This window comes from Hippoglossus hippoglossus, chromosome 9 (genome assembly GCF_009819705.1).
Source record: "Hippoglossus hippoglossus isolate fHipHip1 chromosome 9, fHipHip1.pri, whole genome shotgun sequence".
Classification (NCBI taxonomy): domain Eukaryota; kingdom Metazoa; phylum Chordata; class Actinopteri; order Pleuronectiformes; family Pleuronectidae; genus Hippoglossus; species Hippoglossus hippoglossus.
Genome location: NC_047159.1, coordinates 3,009,005 through 3,031,739, shown reverse-complemented (window position 1 = coordinate 3,031,739; position 22,735 = coordinate 3,009,005). Strand labels below are relative to the sequence as shown.

The window sequence follows — 22,735 nt, the reverse complement described above, 5'->3', positions numbered from 1 at the left end:
TGCTTTCTATAAGGAGCCATGCACTTTAAAGGCTGGTGAGTTTATTCTCCAATGAAAATATTACAAAACATAATCATATTTGTAAAACTGATATGTGTGTATATTTCTATTTTAACGTGTAGAGGTACATGTAACATGTATGACCACACGGTGTCGCTGCTTCACCTCTGAAGGCTGAAGGCTGTCAAGTCAACGAGGGTGAGACAGTAACTGACCGGATGGTGGACAACTTTACCTTTCAAAGTAAGATCCCTCAACGTTAAACCATGAATCATTGTCAATGGATTTAAATTGTTCACATGAATCCAACAACAACAACAACAACAATAATAATACATATACAAATATTATATGGCACCTTTTAAAGCAGCATTATAAAGAGGCCAAATAAAACATTATCCTTCTAAAAATAAAACACAGCAAGTAATATAGTAAAACATCTCAAATCAAGACAATAAATTAAATAAAAGTAAAAGCCATTTGAGTTTAGAGAGATGACTAAACGTTTAAAAACAGAAAACAACGAAGGGAATCGAACATGTGGGAGAAAACTGATTATATAAACTTTTATTCTGAGACCAGCCGGAAGTGCGTGTGTGTCACCGTGAAGTTCCTCCCCTCCGTGGAGAAACGAGCAGAAGGACATGAGTCTCTCTCAGGCTGGTGTTGTGTTGTCGAGGAAACTCCCGGGACCAGACATGTCTGCAGGTTCGTTTCTTCATCACCTTCAAACCGCCCGTCTTCATCACATTTCTCCTCCTTAAACACGTGGTTTCTCCTCCTCCTTCTCCTCCTTCTCCTCCTCCTCCTTTCCAGATTTCTGCGCCGGAGAATCATCGCGTGAAAACCCGAAGTGAAGCAGAAACAAACCATCATCAGCAGGAGCCCGCGGACATTTTTAATTAGACCCCGGCCCCGTTTTGGTGTCGAATCCCGCGCCGGCTCCCGGTGTTGCAGGAGAACCGCGTCATGGCGTTTTTCGTGAAGAAGAAGAAGTTCAAGTTCCAGACGCAACTGACTCTGGAGGAGCTGACCGCGGTGCCCTTCGTCAACGGGGTCCTCTTCTGCAAACTGCGGCTGCTGGAGGGAGACTTCGCCGGCACCTCCTCCAGGTAAAACGCGTTTAAATCCACCGGGGAAACCTGCTCGAAGAGACGGGTTCGAGTCCCGCGGTCCGTTTAGTGATCACCTTTCCTCCTTTAGAGTCAACCCAGGACTTTAATTGGCTTTAATTGAGCTCAATATTGACATTTTATTAGACTTAATAGAGTTTAAAAGTTGTCTCTCATGTGTCTGATTTCATATCTCATTCATTTGTCTTCATTTGTTTTATCTCCCTTTTTAATATTATAAAGATCTAAAAATAGACATAAATCAGTTATTTTGGCATCTTTGACAGATTTACGATCGAGTTATGGTTGATTCATGAAGTAAGAGGCTGAAAGATATAGAGTAATAAAGTAATAAACTTTGTATTCAACATTCACAGCGTTTACAAAGGGCTTCGCAAAGAGACTACAAACTGAAACAAGTTCATGCAAGACAATGGGTGAAATAAAGCAATAAAGCAAACACCTCATATAAAAGCAATATGATAATATAAACATTAAACTATAGCAATAAAACAGACACAAGTTAGAAGTTAAAAAACATTTAAAAAGAGGATACTGAGGTGACAAGTGCAGTAGTGTAATAATTCAGCAGATATACTTTTGAAAAAGATGTTATCAAACCCTTGTGAGCAAGAAATGTAATTGAGGCTTTATATTTTGCAGTTTAATCATAAACTTAACAATAATAAAACTAGAAATACAAAGAAAACCCCATTGTGTTGTGGATGTCTTTGGTTTTATAAAGAACTAAAAGAGACTAAACACTTCAGTTTTGCATCTTTGCTGTAAAGTGTCTCGGGGTTTCGCTCCTCACAGCTCAGACTGTGCCTGAGTCAGATTTAAACGCTGGGTGTTGCCATGTTGAGTGGCCTCAGTGTGGATCTGATCCGTCACCTCCGCTGGACGAAACCAGCTCACACTGGGGATGTGATCTCTGTCTACTCGCTCTAAACCTCCTTTGAACAAACCCTCTACTCTAAAACTCGGATGTGATGAACTCTGAGGACCATCGTTTGTTTTCTGGACGTTTGTTATCTCCTAACTGGCGTCACGTAACTCCAGATTCTCCTCCTTTGACCTTGATAACGTCAGCCACTTTCATCTCCTCTCCCTTCCTTGTCTTTGATTCCGCGGATGAGATTACACATCTGTGACTTCAGATGTCAGTTCCAGAGGTTTACGTTTTGGTAAAAGGTTAAAGTCGGGACACGCTGCACATCTGGAGTCCGTCTGACCGTCGTCACCTCTTTACACCTGTGAACTAACATCTGCTGAAAGAGTCTCCAGGCTGAAGCACGACAGGAAAACATGAGCTGGATCCGTTTGTCTTTCTCGTATGAAGAACGCAGCTGGAGATCGTCTTTCCAAGTTGACGTCTCCGTCTGTGTCTTCTATGTTTGTGACTCCGCTTTTTCCATCCTGAGATATTTGTATTCTTCTGATTTCATGTCCATCGCATGTTAAAAAACATCATCATCAAGTCCAGATATCAGATTCGGGAAAGGGGAAAATTGGTAACGGAACATCTCAGCCCCTCTGGAAACTTTCAGGATAATGCCTGGACTTCGGTTCAGGTCTGAAACGGCTTCATCGTGGTGTTTTCTTTTTTATTCTAGTGCACCGTCTCTTCTCCTCTTCACGCTCTTTGCTTTACAGCCTCTTCAGCAGGTCGAGGCTTTATACTGTCAGACAGCAAAGTGTTGAGTTGGCAGAGAATCTCTCAAACGGCCGTTCAGGATGGACCTGATGTCCACGGGTCTGGTTTTTGATCAGGGCTTAGAAAACATGCTCCACTTCCAACTGTGAGTGTGAGTGTGTGTGTGTGGAGTTAAACATGAGTGAAGTGAGTTTGTGGTTGATGTTAAAATGTCTTATTCAACCCCCCCCCCCCCCCCCCCCCCCCCCCCCTCCCTATGCTTGCTTTCCCTTTTCTTTTATTGATTCTCGTCCACACCCAGTTTGTGCGGGTCTGTTAAACTTTAAATCCCCGAGGCTGACAGACTGCGTACGTGGGAGAATGTTTTTTTTCTCCTGCGTCCTCAGCTGAAGGCAGATCAAACTTTTTGGAAGAGCTCGACCTCCCTGCTCTCACGTAGCATCGTCCTGGAGAAGGGAACGTAAACACACCGGACAGATCAGGATCATCTCCATCAGGTTTCTGTTCACTGGAGGTTTTCTTTCATCAGTGAGCAAAGAGAAGATCAGAGTTTTAGTCGCACAAATACTTGAGTGAGGCAGAGATGTGGGATTTTACTGTTTCTTATTCGTGTTCACTTGTTGTCGTGGAACATTTAGTTTGTTTTCTGTCTCTACCTCAAAGTTTTCCTGAGTTAAAATAAAGTGCTCATCGTGAATCCCCAGAACTCCCGACCATGTCCTCCAGTTTCCTCTTGTGAAATATTTCCCTGCATGAGCTCATTCGTTTAAAGTTTCTTGTTTGACATCAACGTTTGACCCTTGGTCGCGTCCAGATGTAAAAAACTATGTGGATCTCTGGGTTTGGGCCTCTGAGGTTCAGGAGAAACACAGCCTCATGAAACACCAAATCTCAGATCAGCTGAGAAACAACAAACTTGAGTTTCTCCTCCCTCCGTCTGAGGTCCTGTCCTCAGCGACGCTCGGCTCGCCCAGAGGTCGTCCTGCTCTCTGGGGGTTATGTAACAGATCCACCCTCCCATCGCAGTTATCATCTCTGTGACTGGGAACAAGGGGCCTCTCAGAGGAGGAGGCGATGGCGCGGGGAGGCTCCCGCCGCAGCAGACCCAGATTGAGTTATGGCACAGATCTGACAGGCCCAGTCTTTGTGTGGGGGCCTTGTTGTGGTCGATGTGCACTTGCATCACATGCTGCAAATGTGACCGTCCAGCTCACTGACCCACACGTCAGGGCCGTTACTGTTTGACCTCTCTGAAATCCGCCGATCATCGACGTGACGGCGGCTCAGTAGAAACATCTGGAAAACATCATTTCACGTTCAATGTGCTCATCGCTCGTGGCAGATGTTGTGTAAACTCACAGGGCCGCTGAGAGACATCAGTGTTTTTTGGGAAGTGATGTGTTTAACTGTGTTTCGCCGTCTCGAGTGTTTGTCTTCTCGTTCATGTAAAGGAACTTGAGGACAAATACAGTATATTGAGGACTGATATAAATAGCAGACCCTGGTTTAGACACAGTTGTCTTATCTTTGATGATGTGACTGACTTAATGGACGCTGTCGCCACAGAGACAGGAGACCTTTGTTCTTGGTCCCTGTGGCTGAACTTGTGTTTTTTTTTTACAGTTGTAGTGATATAACATCGAGCTGTGCTGTTGTTTTACATCCTTTAAAAGCCTGTGTATAAAAGTATTTTAATTACTAACTCACTCTTGTTAATTGGATATTAACTGTTGCTTGTTGCGTTAAAGGTTGAGAACTTCAGAAGTTGTTTGAAACCCTCTGAACCCCTTGAATTGGTTCCATGTGTTTTGGATGTAATTGCTCACAGCGTCTTGCCGGCTGATGCTTTTCTTGTCATTAGGCATTTTTGCGTTTCTTGCAGAATGAATCCACTTCAGTTTGAGAGTGTGTTTTCGTGCTGGTGCCTCTGATGATCCAGGTCGGGTCACGTCCCCAAAGCTTTTCATACCCTGCAGAGCGGTTAGTTCACAGGTGGTTAAATAAGTTAGTTGTTGAGCCGTCCGTCTGTCGACCGACTCCCGACCTAGTTTGTAGATCTTTTGAGCAACTTCTCAACAAATCCAAACCAGCTCCATGAGAGAGAGGAGGATCTAATGACGTATCTGTTATGTTGCGTCCCGTTGCTGTTTGTGCTTTCTTGTTTTTTACTCAAGTCATGCATCTTTTAGGAAGCTGTGGGAGCTGAACTTGTGTTGCAGAGATCATACCTGTGACCCGTCTCAGTGGCCACACCCTCCGCGTCACAGCAGCATGACTGGACTGACATTTCGAAAGCTTCTTTAAAATGCGTCAGCCAACTGCGTCCTTCTATTACTCGATGAAGATTTCAACCTTCTTGGGCCAAACTATCCCAGCGATGAAGCTGACAAGCTAGATATGCCGGGAAAGTGCAGCAGCTCGAAGAAGCAAATGGTGAAGCACAAGCTGGTGACGCAGATAGGAAATTCTCTGTGGAGCAGATGGTCTCATCCCGGTTCAGCCTTCACGATCCATCCAGTACATCGAGTCCTCCAAAGGATGCAGCCCCAGACGTGTTCCTGTGCGTGAACCCTTTATCTCTTCTACAAGTCCACATGCACGCTCTCTCTCTGTGTGTGTGTGTGTGTGTGCGTGTGCGTGCGTGCGTGCGTGCGTGCGTGCGTGCGTGCGTGCGTGCGTGCGTGCGTGCGGACTCCTCAAGGCGTGTTTTTGATCAGCTTTTCTTTGATCAGCGTAAACAAACTAAATTGAACCAAAACACTCAGACACTTAAGTAAACTTTGCTGCAGCCGTTCCGTCTTCGTGGAGCACAGATCTGAAAAAAGATCCTTTTCAGACTTTTCTTATTGGATCGTATTAAAAACTCAGTCACAGCACATTTATCTTTAGTAACAGAACATCAGTGTAAAGTATCAGAAGCGATATGGACATTGGGAAACACCCACTGCCTCCATCCAGTCAGATCTGCTGACGGATCATGTGTTTTTCAGATGGTCTCTGTCCTGATTTTGGCAGAGAAACATTTTCACTGCAGCACGATTTTCCGCCTTCATCAGCCACGTCTTGTTTGTAGTGTCACATTGACATGTTGGACATTCAGATCATTTCTTATCCACATACTCCTCCGGAACATTTCCATACCACCGCGTGAAGGCCAGTTGGGAAAAGAGCGAAGACACAACCACTACAACCTGACTGCCGAGGGAGGGGGAGAATGAGGATTCCTGTATTTATAAAGCCCCAACAAAAAAAGCAGGAATGTTGGAGCAGTAGGAGGCTGAGAGCGGCTGAGAGGACGAGGTGGTCGGGTTCAGAGAGGCAGAGGTGAAAGTGTGAGTGAAACATGCGGCTGTTACAGGCAGCGAGCGTCTCTGATGTGGCAACGTGGACAGATTGTGTTAATTTCCTGTTCTGATGATGATTAGCGGTGCAGCAACACACACACATGACCACACCAGACTTTCACATATTTAGAAAGGAGCTTTAAACACACCCCCACACACATGTGCAGATTTAAACTGTAATGTTATTATTGTCTTCATCGACTAACTTTACTGTCATTATTATTTATTTAATTATTCAGAATAAGTAACCATGCAAAGAAGATGTTTGACATTATTGTTGATAATTAATTTACTTTACCAACTAACCAATTCATTGATTTATCGGCAGTCAGCTCAGGGCCGTCTGCAGGGCGTCGAGTCTCAGAGGGTTTGTTCTTGAATTCCTTATTTGCATGTAACTGAAATCTGGACACAGTACATGTCCAGTTTGGTGTCATGTTTTCAGCCGGTGTTGGTGTCAGACTTTCCCAGTAGGCCGGCTCAGGATACAGTTCCCGGGACTCTCAGGACAACCAGGAACTCTCGGGTGGAGTTGGCAGAGCTGCTTCCTGACTGTCTGTTGTCGGGCGTCAGCAGCACTTGACTGGTTGGAGTGGTTGTAAACGGGCTTGTTCAAACTTTGTGGTGATCCCTCTTCTTCTTTGTACTATTGAAACAAGAGTAATGACTAATGCTGGGGATGATGATGATGATGATGAAGATGGTGGTGGTTTTTCTCTCTGCCAGGAACTTCGTTGTTACAGGGAACCCCCCCCCCCTTCTGGGACCCCATTGACTCTTGAGGGCTGAAATGAACAGCATGTTCTGCACAGGCTGAGTCACATCAGGAGGTTGACACGTTCCACATGTCTGCAGTTGGCACGTTTGCAGACATGTTGCAGGAAGCAGTCGAGCGAGTGAACGTCACTTTGACTCTCACGGCTGCAAAAAGCATAAATCCGGGCGTTTTGAGTTCACCACATAAAACTTGGTTCTGTCTACATTTTTGTATCTGTCTGATAACAAACAGGACCAGACTCGCCACGTCTTTTCTCTCGAACTGAATCTTTACCTCCACCAGGCTCAAGACTTACTGAGCCGATTTTATTGACACTTGGTGGACGGGTGGAGTCCGGGAGAGAAGAAAATGCCAATCAGCCACCACTCCTCTGTAGGAACATCCCATCGCATCCACCAACAATCCTCCAATTAGAATCATGGAACTGGATGTGCAACCTGATCGTCGAGTGGTTGAGACCCCGACTTGGCCTCCACATCATCGCCTGACGATCTTTCCCCACATTTCCTGTCAACATGGGAAACCATCTCTGATTTGACAGTTTTTCCAAACCGATGGAATTCATTTAATGTTGTTTTTGAGCTGAACAATGTCACTGTGAGCGAGAGCTGTCACTGTGTTTTCACCTGGTCCGGAGCTCTTAGGATCGAGAGAGGAGGATAGAGCCCAGTGACAGAAGGAGGAAGGAGGAAGTTCCAGAGAGGAGGGACTTCTTTGTGGGGGGGGGGTTAGAAATCGACCGGGACGAGCGGATTCTCAACAGCTGTTTCCTGTTTTCCTCTCACTTCACCAGCCCTTTAGCGTTCTGGTGGGATGTGAGGGAGGGGAGGTGTGTGGATGGGCAGTGGGGGGGGGGTTATTCCTCTGGTATCGGGCCAGGTGATTTTGAAATGAACTCCCTCCTTTCGGTGGAACACATCGTCAGAGCTTCTCTCTCTGAGGCTGAGCTCCTGTGTTTTATCTGTCTGAGTTTTCCTTTCGCACAAACAGAATATAAAGTTAAATCCTGTGATTAAACGCTAAACAGATAAAATGTCCCACTTCCCGTTGGTTTTCCAGCCTCAGTCATCGTTAACCGCTGAAAACTGTCACGCTGTCGCCTTCGTTTTCACTTGTATGGACCTCGATTTGGTCCTCACGCCATAAAACACAAGATAATGTATTTAACAACCTCTGACCTCAACAGCAGGACGACGCAAAAAAAACGACCGAACAGATTAGGACCCAACAATCGTCCCTACGAAGGACGAGTGTCTGTTAACCTTGTTCTTCTCACTCTGCTGACATTGACCCGTCTCCTCAGACATCACTACGAGATAATCAGCGTTATTTTGACTTGACAAAGCTCCTCTTGTGCCACAGACGACATTATATCACAGTCTTTCACGGCCACACAGATTTCACCGACTTCAAATGTGTGAAATTGTTGGTTCTCCATAACGTATTCCATAAAAGTTACACAACATGTTGTTTGTTTTGATGGAAACTGGAACACTTTCAAGCGTTTTTTGATTCGTGTGGCACATTTGCAGTGAAGTTGATCAATGCAGGGCGGAGGATGGAACACACGGCGGTTTTAAGGTCACGACTGATGGCGAGGATCGACCCTGTGACCTCTTTTGGGGACGGGAACATCCTCGTGACTCCTCGCCCCTCCTGCTGCTGACTGGTGCGTCCTGACGTCACCCTCCCCTCTGCAGGGTCCGTGTGCTTCCTCAGCACTCTGCTGTCGGGCTGTTTATCTGAGCCCTCGATTCGACCCGACCTGGCCAGGCCTGCTGTTTGTGTTTCTGCTGTGACCGGGGGGGCCCCCAGGAGCCACGCAGCCAGGATGGGAGATAAGGATCCCGTACTGCTGCATTGCTGACATGTAAAGTCATCACATGGTGGGGGTGCAGTGGGGGGGGGGGCAGCTCGAATCAGGGCCTTCGTATTTACACTTCGGCCTTTCAGCTGAGGGACGAGCCACAACTGTGGTTCTTCTTCTTCTTTGGTCTGAATCGTGCTGCAGGAGTTTATGTTGTTGTGTTTGCTTCAGTTTCCCTCCGTGAGAATCAGCTGGTTTACAGAGCCGCTCGGCTTCTTCACAGACTTTTGTTAAACTGATCATTTTCAAGCCAGATTGAAGATTTTCATTTGGCTGCAGGAAGAAAATCAAAACAAATCTGATTCCAGTTCCTGTAACTTTTAGCAGCTGGAGGAGAAATGGGAGAGAGTCTGAGGCAATGATTTTTCTACTCCCAGGAGGAATTATTTCACTTTTTTGTTAAGTGAAAACTTATTCTTCCATAAGTGCTTCATATCTCTGTCGTGGTGGCTTTGTTGGAAGGTCGTTTTCTACTCAGTTAAACTGTCCTTTAATCATGCAGGTCAGAATTCATATGAGCGGCGTGTTGGACTTCAAGCTACCAACATTGGGGCGTTTCCACAAAACAGTTCTGGACTTTATTCCAGAAGTCTAAACTTTAGGGGAGGCTCGGAGGGAGAGACGGTTATCGGCATGAACTCGCTCCTCTCTGCGAAACCGACTCTTAGAGATTCACTCCTTTTAAGATTTACTTGCTTTTAACAACTCAGAATTGTCAATTGGCACAAAGTGAAGATAAAAATAAATCGTAAAAATAGACGTTTGACTCGCTGTCGGCCTTTGTGATAATTTACGTACAATTTTAAGGCCGTTTTCAATCTACGAAAGGTTCGAGGCAAAGATGCTACATGAGCTGAGAGGTTCAGGTGCAATTTAATTTAACTGATATTGTAGAAATTGAGCCGCCTTTAGGCTGCAGGGTGGGGGGGGGGGGGAACTCCGGCCCCTGGGCTCTAGATAAGTACGATTTCTATCCTGCGATGTTATGAGAACTGAAATGATTTGAAACCAGCTCTCCACCCCTGCTCCGGGCTCTGGTAGGATACGTCTTCCAGTCAAACCTGGCAACGCTGCCGTTGGCCAAGGGATTTAGTCGAGCACCGTTAAACCTTTGCTCTCAGTCGTCGTTGCATTTCATTACCTCTCCCCTCGTTTCCTGACTGTATCTCCACAAATAATAATCTGAAGAAGAACGCCATCTCTTTCCCATTTAACACTCTGCCTCTCATTTCTTCCCCCTCTCCTCTGTATTGGCTGATAAATCATATTTGTCGGAACCGCCTTTGAATCTTGTCCCTGTTTCTTTAATTTGCGTGTAATTGCTCATGATGTAGGAATTTGTGCTTGTTCTATTTTTGTAACGTGATTACATTAACTTGTAAAGCTTCGGGGGAGAAGTCGGCCTCGCTACAGACGTTTGTCTCTGAAGTCTGTTTTCAGTTTGAGGTTCTGGGTCTGAGATCATTCTTGGATGTCCTCTCGTTTGGGGATTGTTTTTTCGACACAGCTGATTTTGTTTTTAAAGAACATTTAACAGTTAAGTGACAGAGAATTGGACGCAGACGATCTCCTGAGCTGCTCCGCCCAGGGGAAAAAAAAATCAGATTTGACTGTTATTGTCATCTGTTTGGAAATGTTTGTTGGACGCAGCAGTTTCTCATTTGGTTCAACTGTACAGTGTAATGAAAGCACTGGCTGCAGGACAGGGAACAGGACACACACACAATCACGGTCTTTGTGTTGTTTTTTTTTCATCATGTCGGGGCTCAGTCCTCTGTTTATTTGAGAGCAGCTCTGGTGCTGTCACTGAGAGGCTGCTGCAGAAGTGCTGCTGCAGAAGAGCTGCTTGTGCAAGTGAAGTCTTAACACAGCGTTAAATTCCCAAAATGTTGTGCAAACTAGAAAGAATTCAGAGAAAGTATTTTGAAAGAAAGCGGTGATTGATAGTTTCAAGCATCCCCGAGAGACTCCTCTGAACTCTAAATAAAGATGGACGACACGTCTCACTTATTCCCATTGTATAAAAATGAAGCTAAAATATCCCTGTGCAGATACAGCCACTTTTGCACTTTTAACAATCCAGTTATTAGGCTTCAGTGTCGACAGTAGTGATCATGGAGTGGAGCCGCAGCATGTTTGGACCATGTCCCATCTGCTAACGTGGAGGAGACAGGGTTTACGGCCTATACTGCAGCCGGCCACCAGGGGATGATGTGTTAGATCCATGTAGTGTTGCCTCTTTAACGTCGTTCAACAATCCAGTTCTTGGTCTTCAGTGTCAACAGTAGCCTCGCTTGTTAAATATGCAGTCTTCGCCCTAGCACCTCTACTTTTTCATTTCATATCAGAGTTGTGTTTTAACAAAAGAGGGATAGCTTCTCTGTGACGCTGGGTGTAAGCTGACAAAACACCACTGGTGTACAAGTTGTAAGCAGGCTTCCTGATCCGGTGTCGGGTTTAATCTGGAGCAGATCAGCCTGGAAACAGTTGTTTTGATAACTCGTGTGAGGCAGAGAGTCAGGTTTAATCAGCTGCGGTGTGAACAGAGCCCGAAATACAAGCTGTACCGAAGGATTTCTGTAACGTGTCGCACCCCAGCCGTGCTCCTGCACAGAAAGAAATAACACCCGAGGATTAAAAAGAGGTGCAAAGGTTGCAGGTGAGATTGGAACCAAACGTCCGGGGGCTTATAAAAACGTCCGAGGCTGAAAGGGAGAGTGTTGGTACGAGCGTCTCCTCCTCCTCCGAGCTGCTGGCAGAGCGTTGGTGGATTCGAGGAGTGTGAGGTTTCCATGGAGCCTGAACAAAGCCATCTGGACTGAGGAATGTGGTGTGGGAACGCTCGCCATTACACACTGGAGAACCGAGAGCGTGCAGGGGGGGGTGTTCTGATAAGAGCGGAGAGAGAGAGTGTGTGTCTGCACGGGCTTTTGAGTTTCTGCTCTTCTGAGAACCTCACTTGTTTCCAGGGATTGATGCAGGAGGACATTTTCACCTCCTTTCACACCCAAGTGTCCGTTTAGGGACGAGAAATGTGAATGTTTACAACATGACTCAGTGGTTTCTGTGTTTTGAATCTTGTTCTAAATCCCCAAACAGGATTTTCTTTTTTTACTTTAATGACTGAAAGACTTCAGATTAATTTAATTTGTATGGAGTTGTATTGGATTAAATAAAGAAAAAAGCACAAAGCCCTGTGAGGTTAGGAGGAGGAAGGTGAAACTAATGCTTGTTTGCATCAGGGATCGATATATCAGCCATTTGTCGTTTGTCAATTAGTCTTAAAATGTTCAAATTAACAACACGATGCAGATTATTATTCTTAAAGAACCTTAAAGGACTTTTCAAATTCATCACTTTGCCTGAACAACAGCACAAAAACACCCAAATGTTCAATTTACACTATTAAAGCAATTAAACTTCATTTAAAAGGTGTAACCAATGATTGCTTAGAGTACATGATAATATTTTATTAAAAAACTAATATTATTTGTATTTTCACTTTAGTTTTTCTATTGAAGGGCAGATCCTTTTAGCTCAGTAACAGTCTTGTACCTTATCCATATTTTTTATATATCAGCTGAAACCGAAGCTGGCACACGACCAAAGGTCTCCTCAATGGGGAATATTTAATAAATACCATAAATGCACAGGATGTTAATAGTAAAAAGTGTAAATATCAGTAGAGCTCAACTGGAAGTCGTTCAGCGTCGACGTGTTTTCCCAGAAAAGTGTTCAAAATGAATTGAGGTGATGGGAGGAAGAGGAGGAAGGAAGGAAATGAAGTGGGAAGAATCACACAACACAGAGACGGTGATGATGGTGAATTAGATGAGAGAGGGGGAGGGGGAGTGTGAGGAGCAGCTGCTAGTTTGTACTTCACAATGTGTGCGTCTTTGTGTGTCTGTTGTTGTGCACGAGTCATTTGCGCCGTCTGCCCGAGACCGAAACCCTGAGAACCGCCTCGTGTGCATTGAGGTTACTGGAGGAACAACGTTTGAGTCAAGTCACGTTTATTAAAAACAGAAGAAGAAGAAGAAGAAGTGCTGTACAATCATAACAAAGAAAACAGGAATAGAAGAGTTTCTCTTTGAATCAAAGCCCAACGTGATGCTCTGCGCTTGTGATTTATGTGAAGCCCAGTGAAAGAGGCGTCCTGCAGTGTAACCGCTCAGCTGATCCACGTCTGCTCATCACGACGCTGGAGCTGAGAAGAAACGTTCCCATGGGACACAACATTTACCCAAATTGCGGTGCTCTTTAACTGGACGCCATTTAACTGAATGACCGTCATTCTGTCAACCAAACCTTTTTAAAGAGCAGTGTGGATTCTCATATTTTAGAAATGATGAAGATTTCCTGCTCCGTCTATAATTGGCACGTAGCGTTGTATCGTACGACTGCGACGTCTCAACTTGAGGCTTTTTTTTTTTTTTTTTTTGGGACGTCTCCCTGTTTTTAGCACCAGAGGAATTTATAATTAACTTCAAATAACAGAGTGAAACCCTCCCTGTCAGCTGCTGTGGCACCGACGGAAATATACAACTACTCCAGTCCAACGTGTTGTTTTCTCTAAGGAATAAACATGTCAGAGTGTTTTAGAGACTTTTCATATCTTTAAAACAAGACCGTCATTTGTACTTTTTAGATTTGAAGGCTGTGCACACACACGTTTTGTTTTTGTGTGTTTGTGAATCTGCGAGGCCGAAGTTTTATTATCTAATAATATTTGAGAGACGACATTATTCAAATGTCAAAAAAGGTTGTGAGACATTTTGCGGTTCCCTAAATCCAGGATCTTTAAGTTGAACCCACAGCTCGAACCCCAGAGATGCAGCCAATTATCTAATTAGACCAAGACAAATCCTCTAATTATTTAAATAGCAGATTGTTGGATCTGTTCTTTCAGCTCTAAACAAGTGTTGTGTTATTGTTTTAGACTTGTGTGGCTGCATGGAATCAGATTTTGAAGGGAAAGTGTTTTGGGAACATGATAAATATCGCACGTCATATGTTCTTTGTTATTAAGCAATTTGGGATGTTTCTTGATTTAGTCACCACAACACAAATCCTCATTCTTCCTTCTCGTGCTGCTGCAGTGTCTCTATGACATTTCGTCTGGAATTTGTCGAGCTGCCTTCTTTCACGTCAGCTTTTGTTTTTCGGGGACAAACGGATCAGTGACCTGCTCTGTGTTTTTTTACACATACCCCTTGTTTTCCCACCAGCGAACCAGGATGTATGGACACTTAAAGCTTTTCCACTGACACTTGCAGAAGCTGGGAGACCATTGTGCACTGGTTTCCTCGAGAGGTTTGCTCTCCTCAGCGAAGCAGGAGGGGAAACTCCCCGGAGACAAACCAGTTGACACGATGAAAAGAATGACTGCTTCATCTACCTGCTAGAAAAACTGCCATATGAGTCAGAAGCTCTGGGAATCAGCTGTGTTCTCCAGTTAGTTTTGGGAAAAACTTGCTCACAACATGTTTTCTCTGATAAATGTGATCCCCAGTGGACACGCTGGTCATGAGGCTGTGAGACAGAGATGACATAACTGGAAAAATCGTGCTGTTCTGCAGTCGGGAGGCTGGAGCGAATCAGAATTAGAAGTGGCCAAGTCTTGAGAATGTTTGGGTTGGACGTTAAAGTCAAGAAGAGACGAGGGAAAACTGAAGAGGCGATTGAAGTTAATGTCTTTAGAACCAGAGGAATCATATTCTCATTAACCAAAGAAGTGAAGACACGAGGGATGTGCAGAAATACACATTTCAATCAGAATAACTGTTCATCGCAGCGATTCATGTGTTTGTGTTGTTTTCTTTTCCTCTCTCTTACAGACAGGAGGTTCAGGAAAACTGCGTCCGCTGGAGGAAGAGGTTCACGTTCGTGTCGAAGATGAGCGCCAACCCCCACACGGGAGTCCTGGACCCGTCTGTGTGCAGAGTGTCCGTCAGGAAGGTACGATTCCCAACGTCTGCAGATAAACTCGGTCGATACTCTGTCCCACACGGGCTGGGAATTGAAACCCAGTGATTAGAAAACCACACGTCTGTTGAGTTGGAGCACGTCCATCAACAATCATGACTCCTGAGCAGTTCTGAATGTACCAGAGACCACTCGTCCATTGTTTTAGAGACAAGAAAACAAGGGGACGATGCCATCGGGTCGTTATTAATATGTACTATGTATTATTAATGTACTTTAAAGACATTGTACGGGCTCGGTACTTAGATTCACGTACTCGCTGATGTCCGAACTGGCATTTTCCCAGTATTGGAGCAATTTCTGATGCTGGTATCGGAACATCTCTTGTTTCAATGCCTGTTACAACCCTACAAATGTTCAATGCACTATTATATAAGACCAAGAGAAGATTAATAAGCTATTCATTGCAGCTCTAATATTTTGGATGGCTTTCTTGTATATATAACCCTTGTTTTAAGGGCTGTGTTAACCATGTAAACAGATTCTTTGCCTAACTTAGAAGAACATAACTGTCATTCTGGAATCAGTTTGATCCCCGTTACGTGAACGAACCTCAGAGTTCATCCGGAGAGTTTCTCACGGAAGCCTCCTGTGTGGGCGCTGCCTCGGTGTCGTGCTCAGGAACCATGAGTGTGGTCCCGGTCTGTCATTTCCACTCTGTCGCTGGAGGCCTATAATTGGAGGCCTCTCTAATATAAAGTTGGATCAGTTGAATCACTGGTTTTCATTCCTGTCTTCCTGTTTCCCCTGCAGGAACTCAAAGGAGGAAAAGCATATACGAAGGTAAGTGCCGGCGTCTCCCCCCCCCCCCCGACCGCCTCACCTCTCACGTTCATAAACACTTGAGTGTGTATCTGTCGCTGTACGTCTCCGATGCCGTGTCATGTAAATATTAGCATTTCTCACAGCACTGTGACGAGTCTGCCAACATCCCGACACAAACACGAATCACAAACCTGTTCACCCATGTTTCACGTTTGCCCGGAATCTGCAAAACATCCTGCCAACACCTCTCGAACCGAAACGGTGAGACCCCCCCCCCCCCAACCGACAGATGAGTCACGTCTCCTGAATGAAACTCGAAGGTCAAACTCCTCATGGAGGTAAACCTTTGTGGCTCCTTGGAACGTTGCTGCCCAACAGGAACCGTTTCCTCTGTTTTCACCCGTTCTCTGTTTAGATTTCCCTCGGCTAATTTTACCTCGCTTCCCTCCTTAGAAGTCGGTTTCCTTAAATACACACCTATGAAAACAGGAGCCCCCTAAAGAAAGGGAAACCTGGGAGGAGGAAGAATGGGAACCTTTCTCTCTCGAGATGCACGTTTAATTTAAAATAACAACACGGACAAAGGCAGTTCCCACGTAGAAATAAGCTGCTGTGGAGATAAAGCTGCTGCAGACAGACACTTATCTGTTATCTGAGGCCGAGGAGAAACTCACACGTAGCAGGTCAGAGGTTTCCAAACGTACTGAAAGTGTCACATACTAAGAATAATGACGCCTGTGATTTAAACTCACAAGGTCATATTAGTGACTCGGCAGATCACAGACCTCGTCTCCTTGAATCCAATCAGGCTGCACCAAAGCACACACACACTCTTAGACATCTAGAATGGGCCTGGTTTCTCTTTTCATCTAGATCAATGAATTCTTAACCAGGGAATCTGTGAAAATGTTGAAAAATGCCCAGATTTTAATGTTAAAGACGGTGATTTAAAAAGTCCTGGATCCGTCCCCTGATCCAGATCCACACCAGAATCTATCAGGTTCTTTCCTTTTCGCACAATCTTGTTATTCTCTCCAGAAGTAGCTATATTTGGAGGAGCGGGGGTGGGAGCTTGTGCTTTCTGCAACCTGCACCCATTGGACGGCACTAGCTGTCAATCACGTGGTGTCCAAACCACAATACACGCGGTGCTTTATCGTCTATTCAACTCTAAACTGTAAAAATACAGGTTCCACATCTCCGCCTGACGTTCGATGTTTAGACTGACGTGTGGTTTTGTCATACACTGAATCTTCAAAAGCTTGTGAGCGTCAGGAACCTGAATGTTTCTCGTGGGCTAATTGAAGGGTGTTGCAGAAAATCCTCCGTCCTTTCTAAACACGAGTCAGGGATAAAGGCCGTCTCATCAGCGAGTCTAGATTTAACCCAGACGTCCCCTCTTCCTCCCCCTCAGCTGGGCTTCACAGACCTCAACATGGCGGAGTTCGCTGGCTCCGGCTCCACCGTGCGCTGCTGCCTGCTGGAGGGATACGACACCAAGAACACACGGCAGGACAACTCCATACTGAAGGCAAGGAGCTGGGCAGTGAGGGAAATGATACCCTTGTGGTATGAACATGAATTTGAATGTGTGATAAATTCACTAGGACCCAGAGCCTGAAGCCGGCTCGATCATTAACTCTGAACCTTTGACCTCTGACACGTGACCTTTTCATTGATTGCTTCCACTCCATAAATTTCATCTGAAGCGACAGGAGTTGAAAGGTTGATGTGGGTCTGAATTCTTTTCTACTTTTAAACATATATATCCTTTTATTTCTTGCAGGTGATCATCGGGATGACCCTGCTGTCTGGAGATCCGTGTTTCAAAACGTGAGTAGTTCAGATCTAGACTCAGGACATTGTGTGTGTGTGTGTGTGTGTGTGTGTGTGTGTGTGTGTGTGTGTGTGTGTGTGTGTACGTCACAGGGATTTGTGATTAGGTTTTTAACCCTTTGAGCTCTGCAGCCCGTGAGAATCTTCAAAATGCTTCATATCTCTAATGTCTGTATAGATTAGATCGATTTAAAAAAAGGAAGATGGAAACAAATATCTCTAATACAGGCCAGCAGTGCAAGGTGTTCAGAGGGTTAAGCTCTTTTCTCGTCCTCTGTTTTCTTTCTTTATCGCTTCGTCTCTCATTTGTTTTTCATTGTTTAAACAATTAGAAGAAATATCTGGATTTTAAACCAGTAACTAAGATTCAAATAATCATTCCCAACTTTATAAACGACAGATTTCCTCTACATTACATTTGTACTAGTTGACATAACAGCATGTGTCTTTGTGTGTTTGAATTTTGATAAAACTTTATGAAATTAATGAATCTCAATTTGTCTTCCCCTGTTTTTTAGAAGTTAAATTTGTCCCTAACAGTTAAATGTCAAGCGCCATGCGTCCTTTGTGTGTTTTGTGTATATTTACAACCTGTTAACCAGATTGTTTAACGTGTTTAGTGTTTGTGCTCCTCTGTCCTTCATTGCTGCAGCGACTCTGTTTACTGTCGGTCGATAAAAATGAATCTTATCTTGTGTGTGTGTCGAGTGAAGCCGAGCTGCAGCTTTGTGCTTCGTTTAATCTGTTCCATGCTGATAAGTGGTGTGTGTTTTTTTTTTTTTCCCCCTGCAGGCCTCCCAGCACAGCGAAGTCCATTTCCATCTCAGGACGAGAACACACCCTGCAGCTGGACTGCAAGGGGGAGGGAACAGCTGAGCCTGGGCCCACTGGGGGGGTTTCACAGGGCCGCTCGGCCAAGCCTCGACCCTCCATCGTCAACTCAGGTAGACTGACGGCCTGAGACGGGGTTGTGCTTTTATAGCAGGTCACGTTTAGGATCTAATCCTGTTGCTCAGGCCAGTGGCTCCAGTACTGACCCACTGCAAGACCAGTGCACACATGACCAGGGGGAAAGTGTGTGAGGTGAATGTGAAGTTGAAACAATGTGGAGCAACGACCGAACAACTGATTTCTTTATCTAGAAAGAGAAGAGAAACAAACGATGCTCACGGAGCCAGAAGATCAGTCATAGCCAAAATAAGACAAAGCCTTTTGTTGTGTCTTCTGTGTCTAAAAGACTAAAGTTTGTAATATTAGTGTAGATATCAAAATATTAAAGTGTTCGAATGTTAAACTTTCAGCTTCGCCAGAAAAGATTTGATTGAGTGATTCAAAAGGATTTAAATATCATTTGCTGCTTTTCAGAATCAACAATAATCAAATTAAATCACAACAATGAAATGTTAATGAATCCAAAATCTGAGGTTCACAGTGATTTCAGATGAAGTTTAGATGGAGAACAGATCAAATATTGTTCTGTGAACTAATAAGCGTCACGTCAAGTGTGATTTAAATCAGTTCACCTGCTTTTAGAACTATTATGTAAGATTTAAATGTGATAAATCTGTCTGGATCTGGACTCCAGTCTTTCAGATCTGGGTCCAACCTGCCCCCCCCCCCCCCCCCCCCCCCCTCCCCCCCTCAGCCAGATGTGTTTCACATCTTCAGCCAAAATGTTCTGGGAGAAGTTCTTAAAAAATGTTCCTCAGATGGAAAATTTAAACAAAACCTGTTTTTGTTCCAACTTGGAAATGAAGACAGAGGTTACGTGTACTGATTTGGCCCGAGTGAAAACCCGCTAACTCCCTAACTGCCGCTTATTGTTCTGCTAAATCGAGTAGAAGAATCAAATACGCATGAAGTGGTAACATCTGTGTTGTCCTTCCTTCTTCGCCTCCAGGTCTCCTCGATGAATCCGAGGTGAATCATCAGTCTGGTTCTGCTGAAGTCTTCCAGTCTGGTCACTCCCGTAACTCCAGCTACGCCAGCCAGCAGAGCAGGATCTCAGGTTCGTCCAGCCTTTCTTGTGATGTGTTTTTAGATTTCATATTTCAGAAAAGTAGAGAATTTATCACTAAATTGTATGGATCTTGTAATTTCCTAATCCAAATTCTAGTTTAAATATCAATAATGAATATATATTTGGAAACTCTCTAGGTTACAGGAGCCAGTATTTGGAATTTATTTCAAATGATCAGTTGTGTGCCGTTTAACTTTCTCTGTGTTTGTTCATTGTTAATTCTAACACAACCAAACACACAACCTGTGATGATCCCTGCAGGCTACAGCACGGAGCACTCCTGCTCCTCCAGCCTGTCGGACCTCACCCATCGCAGGAACACCTCCACAGGGAGCAGCACCTCCGGGTGCCTGGGCTTCACTGCCGACACGCCCACTGAGGGCGACAAGGACGCCGGACGTCCTGAGAGACCCCCCAGACCCCCGAGGCCCGTCTTACCCCTCAACAGGCTCTCCAGGTACACGGGACTGTGGGGATTCATATTCGTCTTTATTTAGATCCAATAAAAAGACACATCTGTTCTAACGCCATCGTTTCTTCTCCTCCTCTTCTTGTTTTGGTACTTCAGGAGGAAGCAGGACTCGGTGGAGACTCACCCTTCTTGGGTAAATGACACTCGAATGGATGCTGACGACATCGTGGAGAAAATCGTCCAAAGCCAAAACTTTGCAGATGTCAACAACACTGAAGGTAAACGATAAGGACACTGGTCTTTTGTGTGTTTGGAAAGTTTCTGAGAAGCTGTTAAATCATTCAGAAATCAGTTCAGCTTCTTGAAGGTGAAAACGTTGTGTTGTTGTTGCGCCTCGTTCTTTTTCTGTGAGACGCAGAAGAGGAACGTTTGACAGGGATTTTCACAAAGAGCTTCTGCCAGGAGAGTTTCAAGAGGCTTTATGGGAAACACAGTCTTAATTTAGATAAATACCAGCAGAGGTGATATCACTGCTGGGACTCTCGCTGCTCGACACGGCCTCAGTTGTTTATAGTGAGTCTGTTCATGCGAAGGTTTAGATGTCAGCGTATTGCACTGACATCTAAATAAGTGGTGAACTCTGCACCATGTTTGGACCGAGCTCTGCTCCACTTTCTCAGCGTCTGGGTTTTGTCACCTTTTTTATTGTCGGCGTGTTGATGCCGTCTGGTTTCCGTCAACGGCTGCTGACCTGGTTTCTGTGCTTCTGCCTTTCAGACAGTAACCTGCGTCTGTTCGTGAACAGAGACGGAACCACGGCGCTCAGCGGCATCAGGCTCGGAAACAGGTGAGACTCTCGGCTCCTCGCCACTTCCTGTGTCTCTTATCACTTCCTCCTGTCTGCGTGTCGCTCTCTGTTCTTCTTTTCTCACTTTCATTTTAACTGTACACAGATTGGGATTTAGTCATAGAAACATTTACTACTCAAGAGGCAGAAATAACTGGTACAGGGTTATGATTAGAGGAGGGAAACCTACAGTGCAGACTGGTCAGCTGACATGAAACTTTGAAGCATGCGTCTTCCTCATTTGTGGAGGATGGTGTCTCTTTGTTAAATAATCCAATTCCCCTTTGCACAAACTGTATTGTCATTATGTTCCGGTTACACGTATCTTTCATTTTCAGCAGAACAACAAATCTGTTCTGCAGGAAAATCTGATTATTTGGAAAGAATCAAAGATACTTTTGCTGCAGGACCGATTCAGTTTAGTGCATTAGTTCATTTCACAGGAGCCGGAGTTGGTTCCTGTGCAGGAAACTATAAGACAATTAACAGCTCAACAGTTCATCTCATGTTGAAAAGGTTGTAAAGACATTAAAGTGACTTTTTGTCTGAGATGTTTATTCATCATTGGAAGATATAGTTAAAATAAAAAAGCAGAGTAGGATATGTTTTGTTTGTCACAACTGCAGCTTTATGATTATGACCCAGATATTTCAGCGTTAGTTAGTAAAACCTTTTTAATCTTAAACACAAGAGACAAAAGGGATGAAATAGAATGAGTAGGTTTGATGCTGCAGGAGGAAACGTGAGAAGAAGATCTGTGTTAACTGTGCGAGTCCCATGTTGAATCACAGAGCGAACAAACCCTGATTGTTGTCCCTGGTTGTGTCCTTGCAGGGTGTCTGCCGGCGGCTACGAGCCCGTGGTCATAGAGAGCCATTAAACCCCGAGCGGCAGGAAAAAGGCGGCGCGACGACCTGGGGGAATCGTCCCGTCTTTCTTCTTCTCCGCTGGTTGTCCCCCGGAGCTTCAGCTGGTCTGGACGCCTTGAAGGGGACGGACCTCGTCAGTTTGCACTTTATGTGAAATGCGCGGCAGCACTTGCCTCCACTCCGTTCAGCGGTGTTTGTGATGTTGAGTCCAAACATTTCTCTTGACAGTTGGTTGTGGTGTCGTCACCTGATTCTGTGATCACGCCATCGTTTCATTTTTACCTGTAAAGTGTTTTTAGATACAGACGCCAAAACCATCCATGTGTCCCCTGGTCATTGTTCTGACTGGTGCTTCAAGCCAACACTTCAAGACACCGTCGTTAAAAAGTGTAAAGTGTGAAAGAGAGATTATTTCATGTAGCAATTTGATCCTTGTTTTTTAAAATGACTAAATTCAAAGTCGAGACTAAAACTAATAGTAACGTAGAGAAGAGTCCCGAAAGCTAAATGTTTGGTTAAAGATCCGAACTTAGATTTTTCCTTCTGTCTCTTTGTGTTTCTTTTCCAGTTGTGAGCGGCTCCTGCATTTCCTTTCTTCCTCTTTGTATTTTTAAACGTGTGACCTCAGCAGTGTTAAATCTCCACAGACTGAAAACCCGCTTGGAGTTTCTGTCCAATACGGATTCTGGACGCAGCTGCTTGTGTTGGTTTATCAGTTTATATATCGTCTGTGCTCTGAAAGTAAAACGCAGCGCAGCCGGGTCTCGGTTGGTAAAGTGGGAACTAAACAGTTGTTTGTGTTTGTTCCCCTTAAAAACACATTTAGGCCTAAATGTAAAATGAGTAATTTCACTAACTGGCACATTTCATTCTTCACTCATTTGTTTTTATGTCAGGTTTGAGTTTTCTTTGGCACTTTGTCCTTATTCTAGTAAACTTAACACTCAGTGAGATGCACATTAATCTCATTTACACCAAATGGATGAAGGAGTTTAAAAAGCAGAACGGTTGAGACCTGGTTCTGTTGCTGTCTGCGCTAAAATTAATCTTTTTAGACTGAATCTCAGAGACCGTCCGTGGAAAACTGCCGTGTGTGTGTGTGTGTGTGTGTGTGTGTGTGTGTGTGTGTGTGTGTGTGTGTGTGTGTGTGTGTGTGTGTGTGTGTGTGTGTGTGTGTGTGTGTGTGTGTGTGTGTGTGTGTGTGTGTGAGAGAGAGTGTTATGGAAACTATATTAAAATACAG

At 44.6% G+C, this 22,735-nt stretch overlaps 1 protein-coding gene across 1 annotated transcript; it reads left to right on the top strand.

The window, feature by feature from the left end:
* Positions 1 to 605: 605 nt before the first annotated feature.
* On the top strand, positions 606 to 22,581 carry fam102aa (family with sequence similarity 102 member Aa). Its single transcript, XM_034595416.1, has 12 exons — positions 606 to 708; positions 817 to 1,112; positions 14,596 to 14,716; positions 15,497 to 15,526; positions 16,923 to 17,039; positions 17,295 to 17,341; positions 18,137 to 18,288; positions 19,245 to 19,352; positions 19,626 to 19,821; positions 19,933 to 20,054; positions 20,554 to 20,623; positions 21,458 to 22,581. Exons 2-12 carry the CDS (start codon positions 970 to 972, stop codon positions 21,501 to 21,503), a joined length of 1,152 nt encoding a protein of 383 aa, XP_034451307.1. The 5' UTR covers positions 606 to 708; positions 817 to 969; the 3' UTR covers positions 21,504 to 22,581.
* The last annotated feature ends 154 nt before the right edge of the window (positions 22,582 to 22,735 follow it).

What these genes read in the sequence shown, in the direction of transcription:
- fam102aa (XM_034595416.1), top strand. Translation starts at nt 970, where the DNA reads ATGGCGTTTTTCGTGAAGAAGAAGAAGTTCAAGTTCCAGACGCAACTG. An exon ending in AGGACAACTCCATACTGAAG is followed by an intron (nt 17,040 to 17,294) that starts GCAAGGAGCTGG and finishes TATTTCTTGCAG; the next exon opens with GTGATCATCGGGATGACCCT. An exon ending in CCAGCAGAGCAGGATCTCAG is followed by an intron (nt 19,353 to 19,625) that starts GTTCGTCCAGCC and finishes TGATCCCTGCAG; the next exon opens with GCTACAGCACGGAGCACTCC.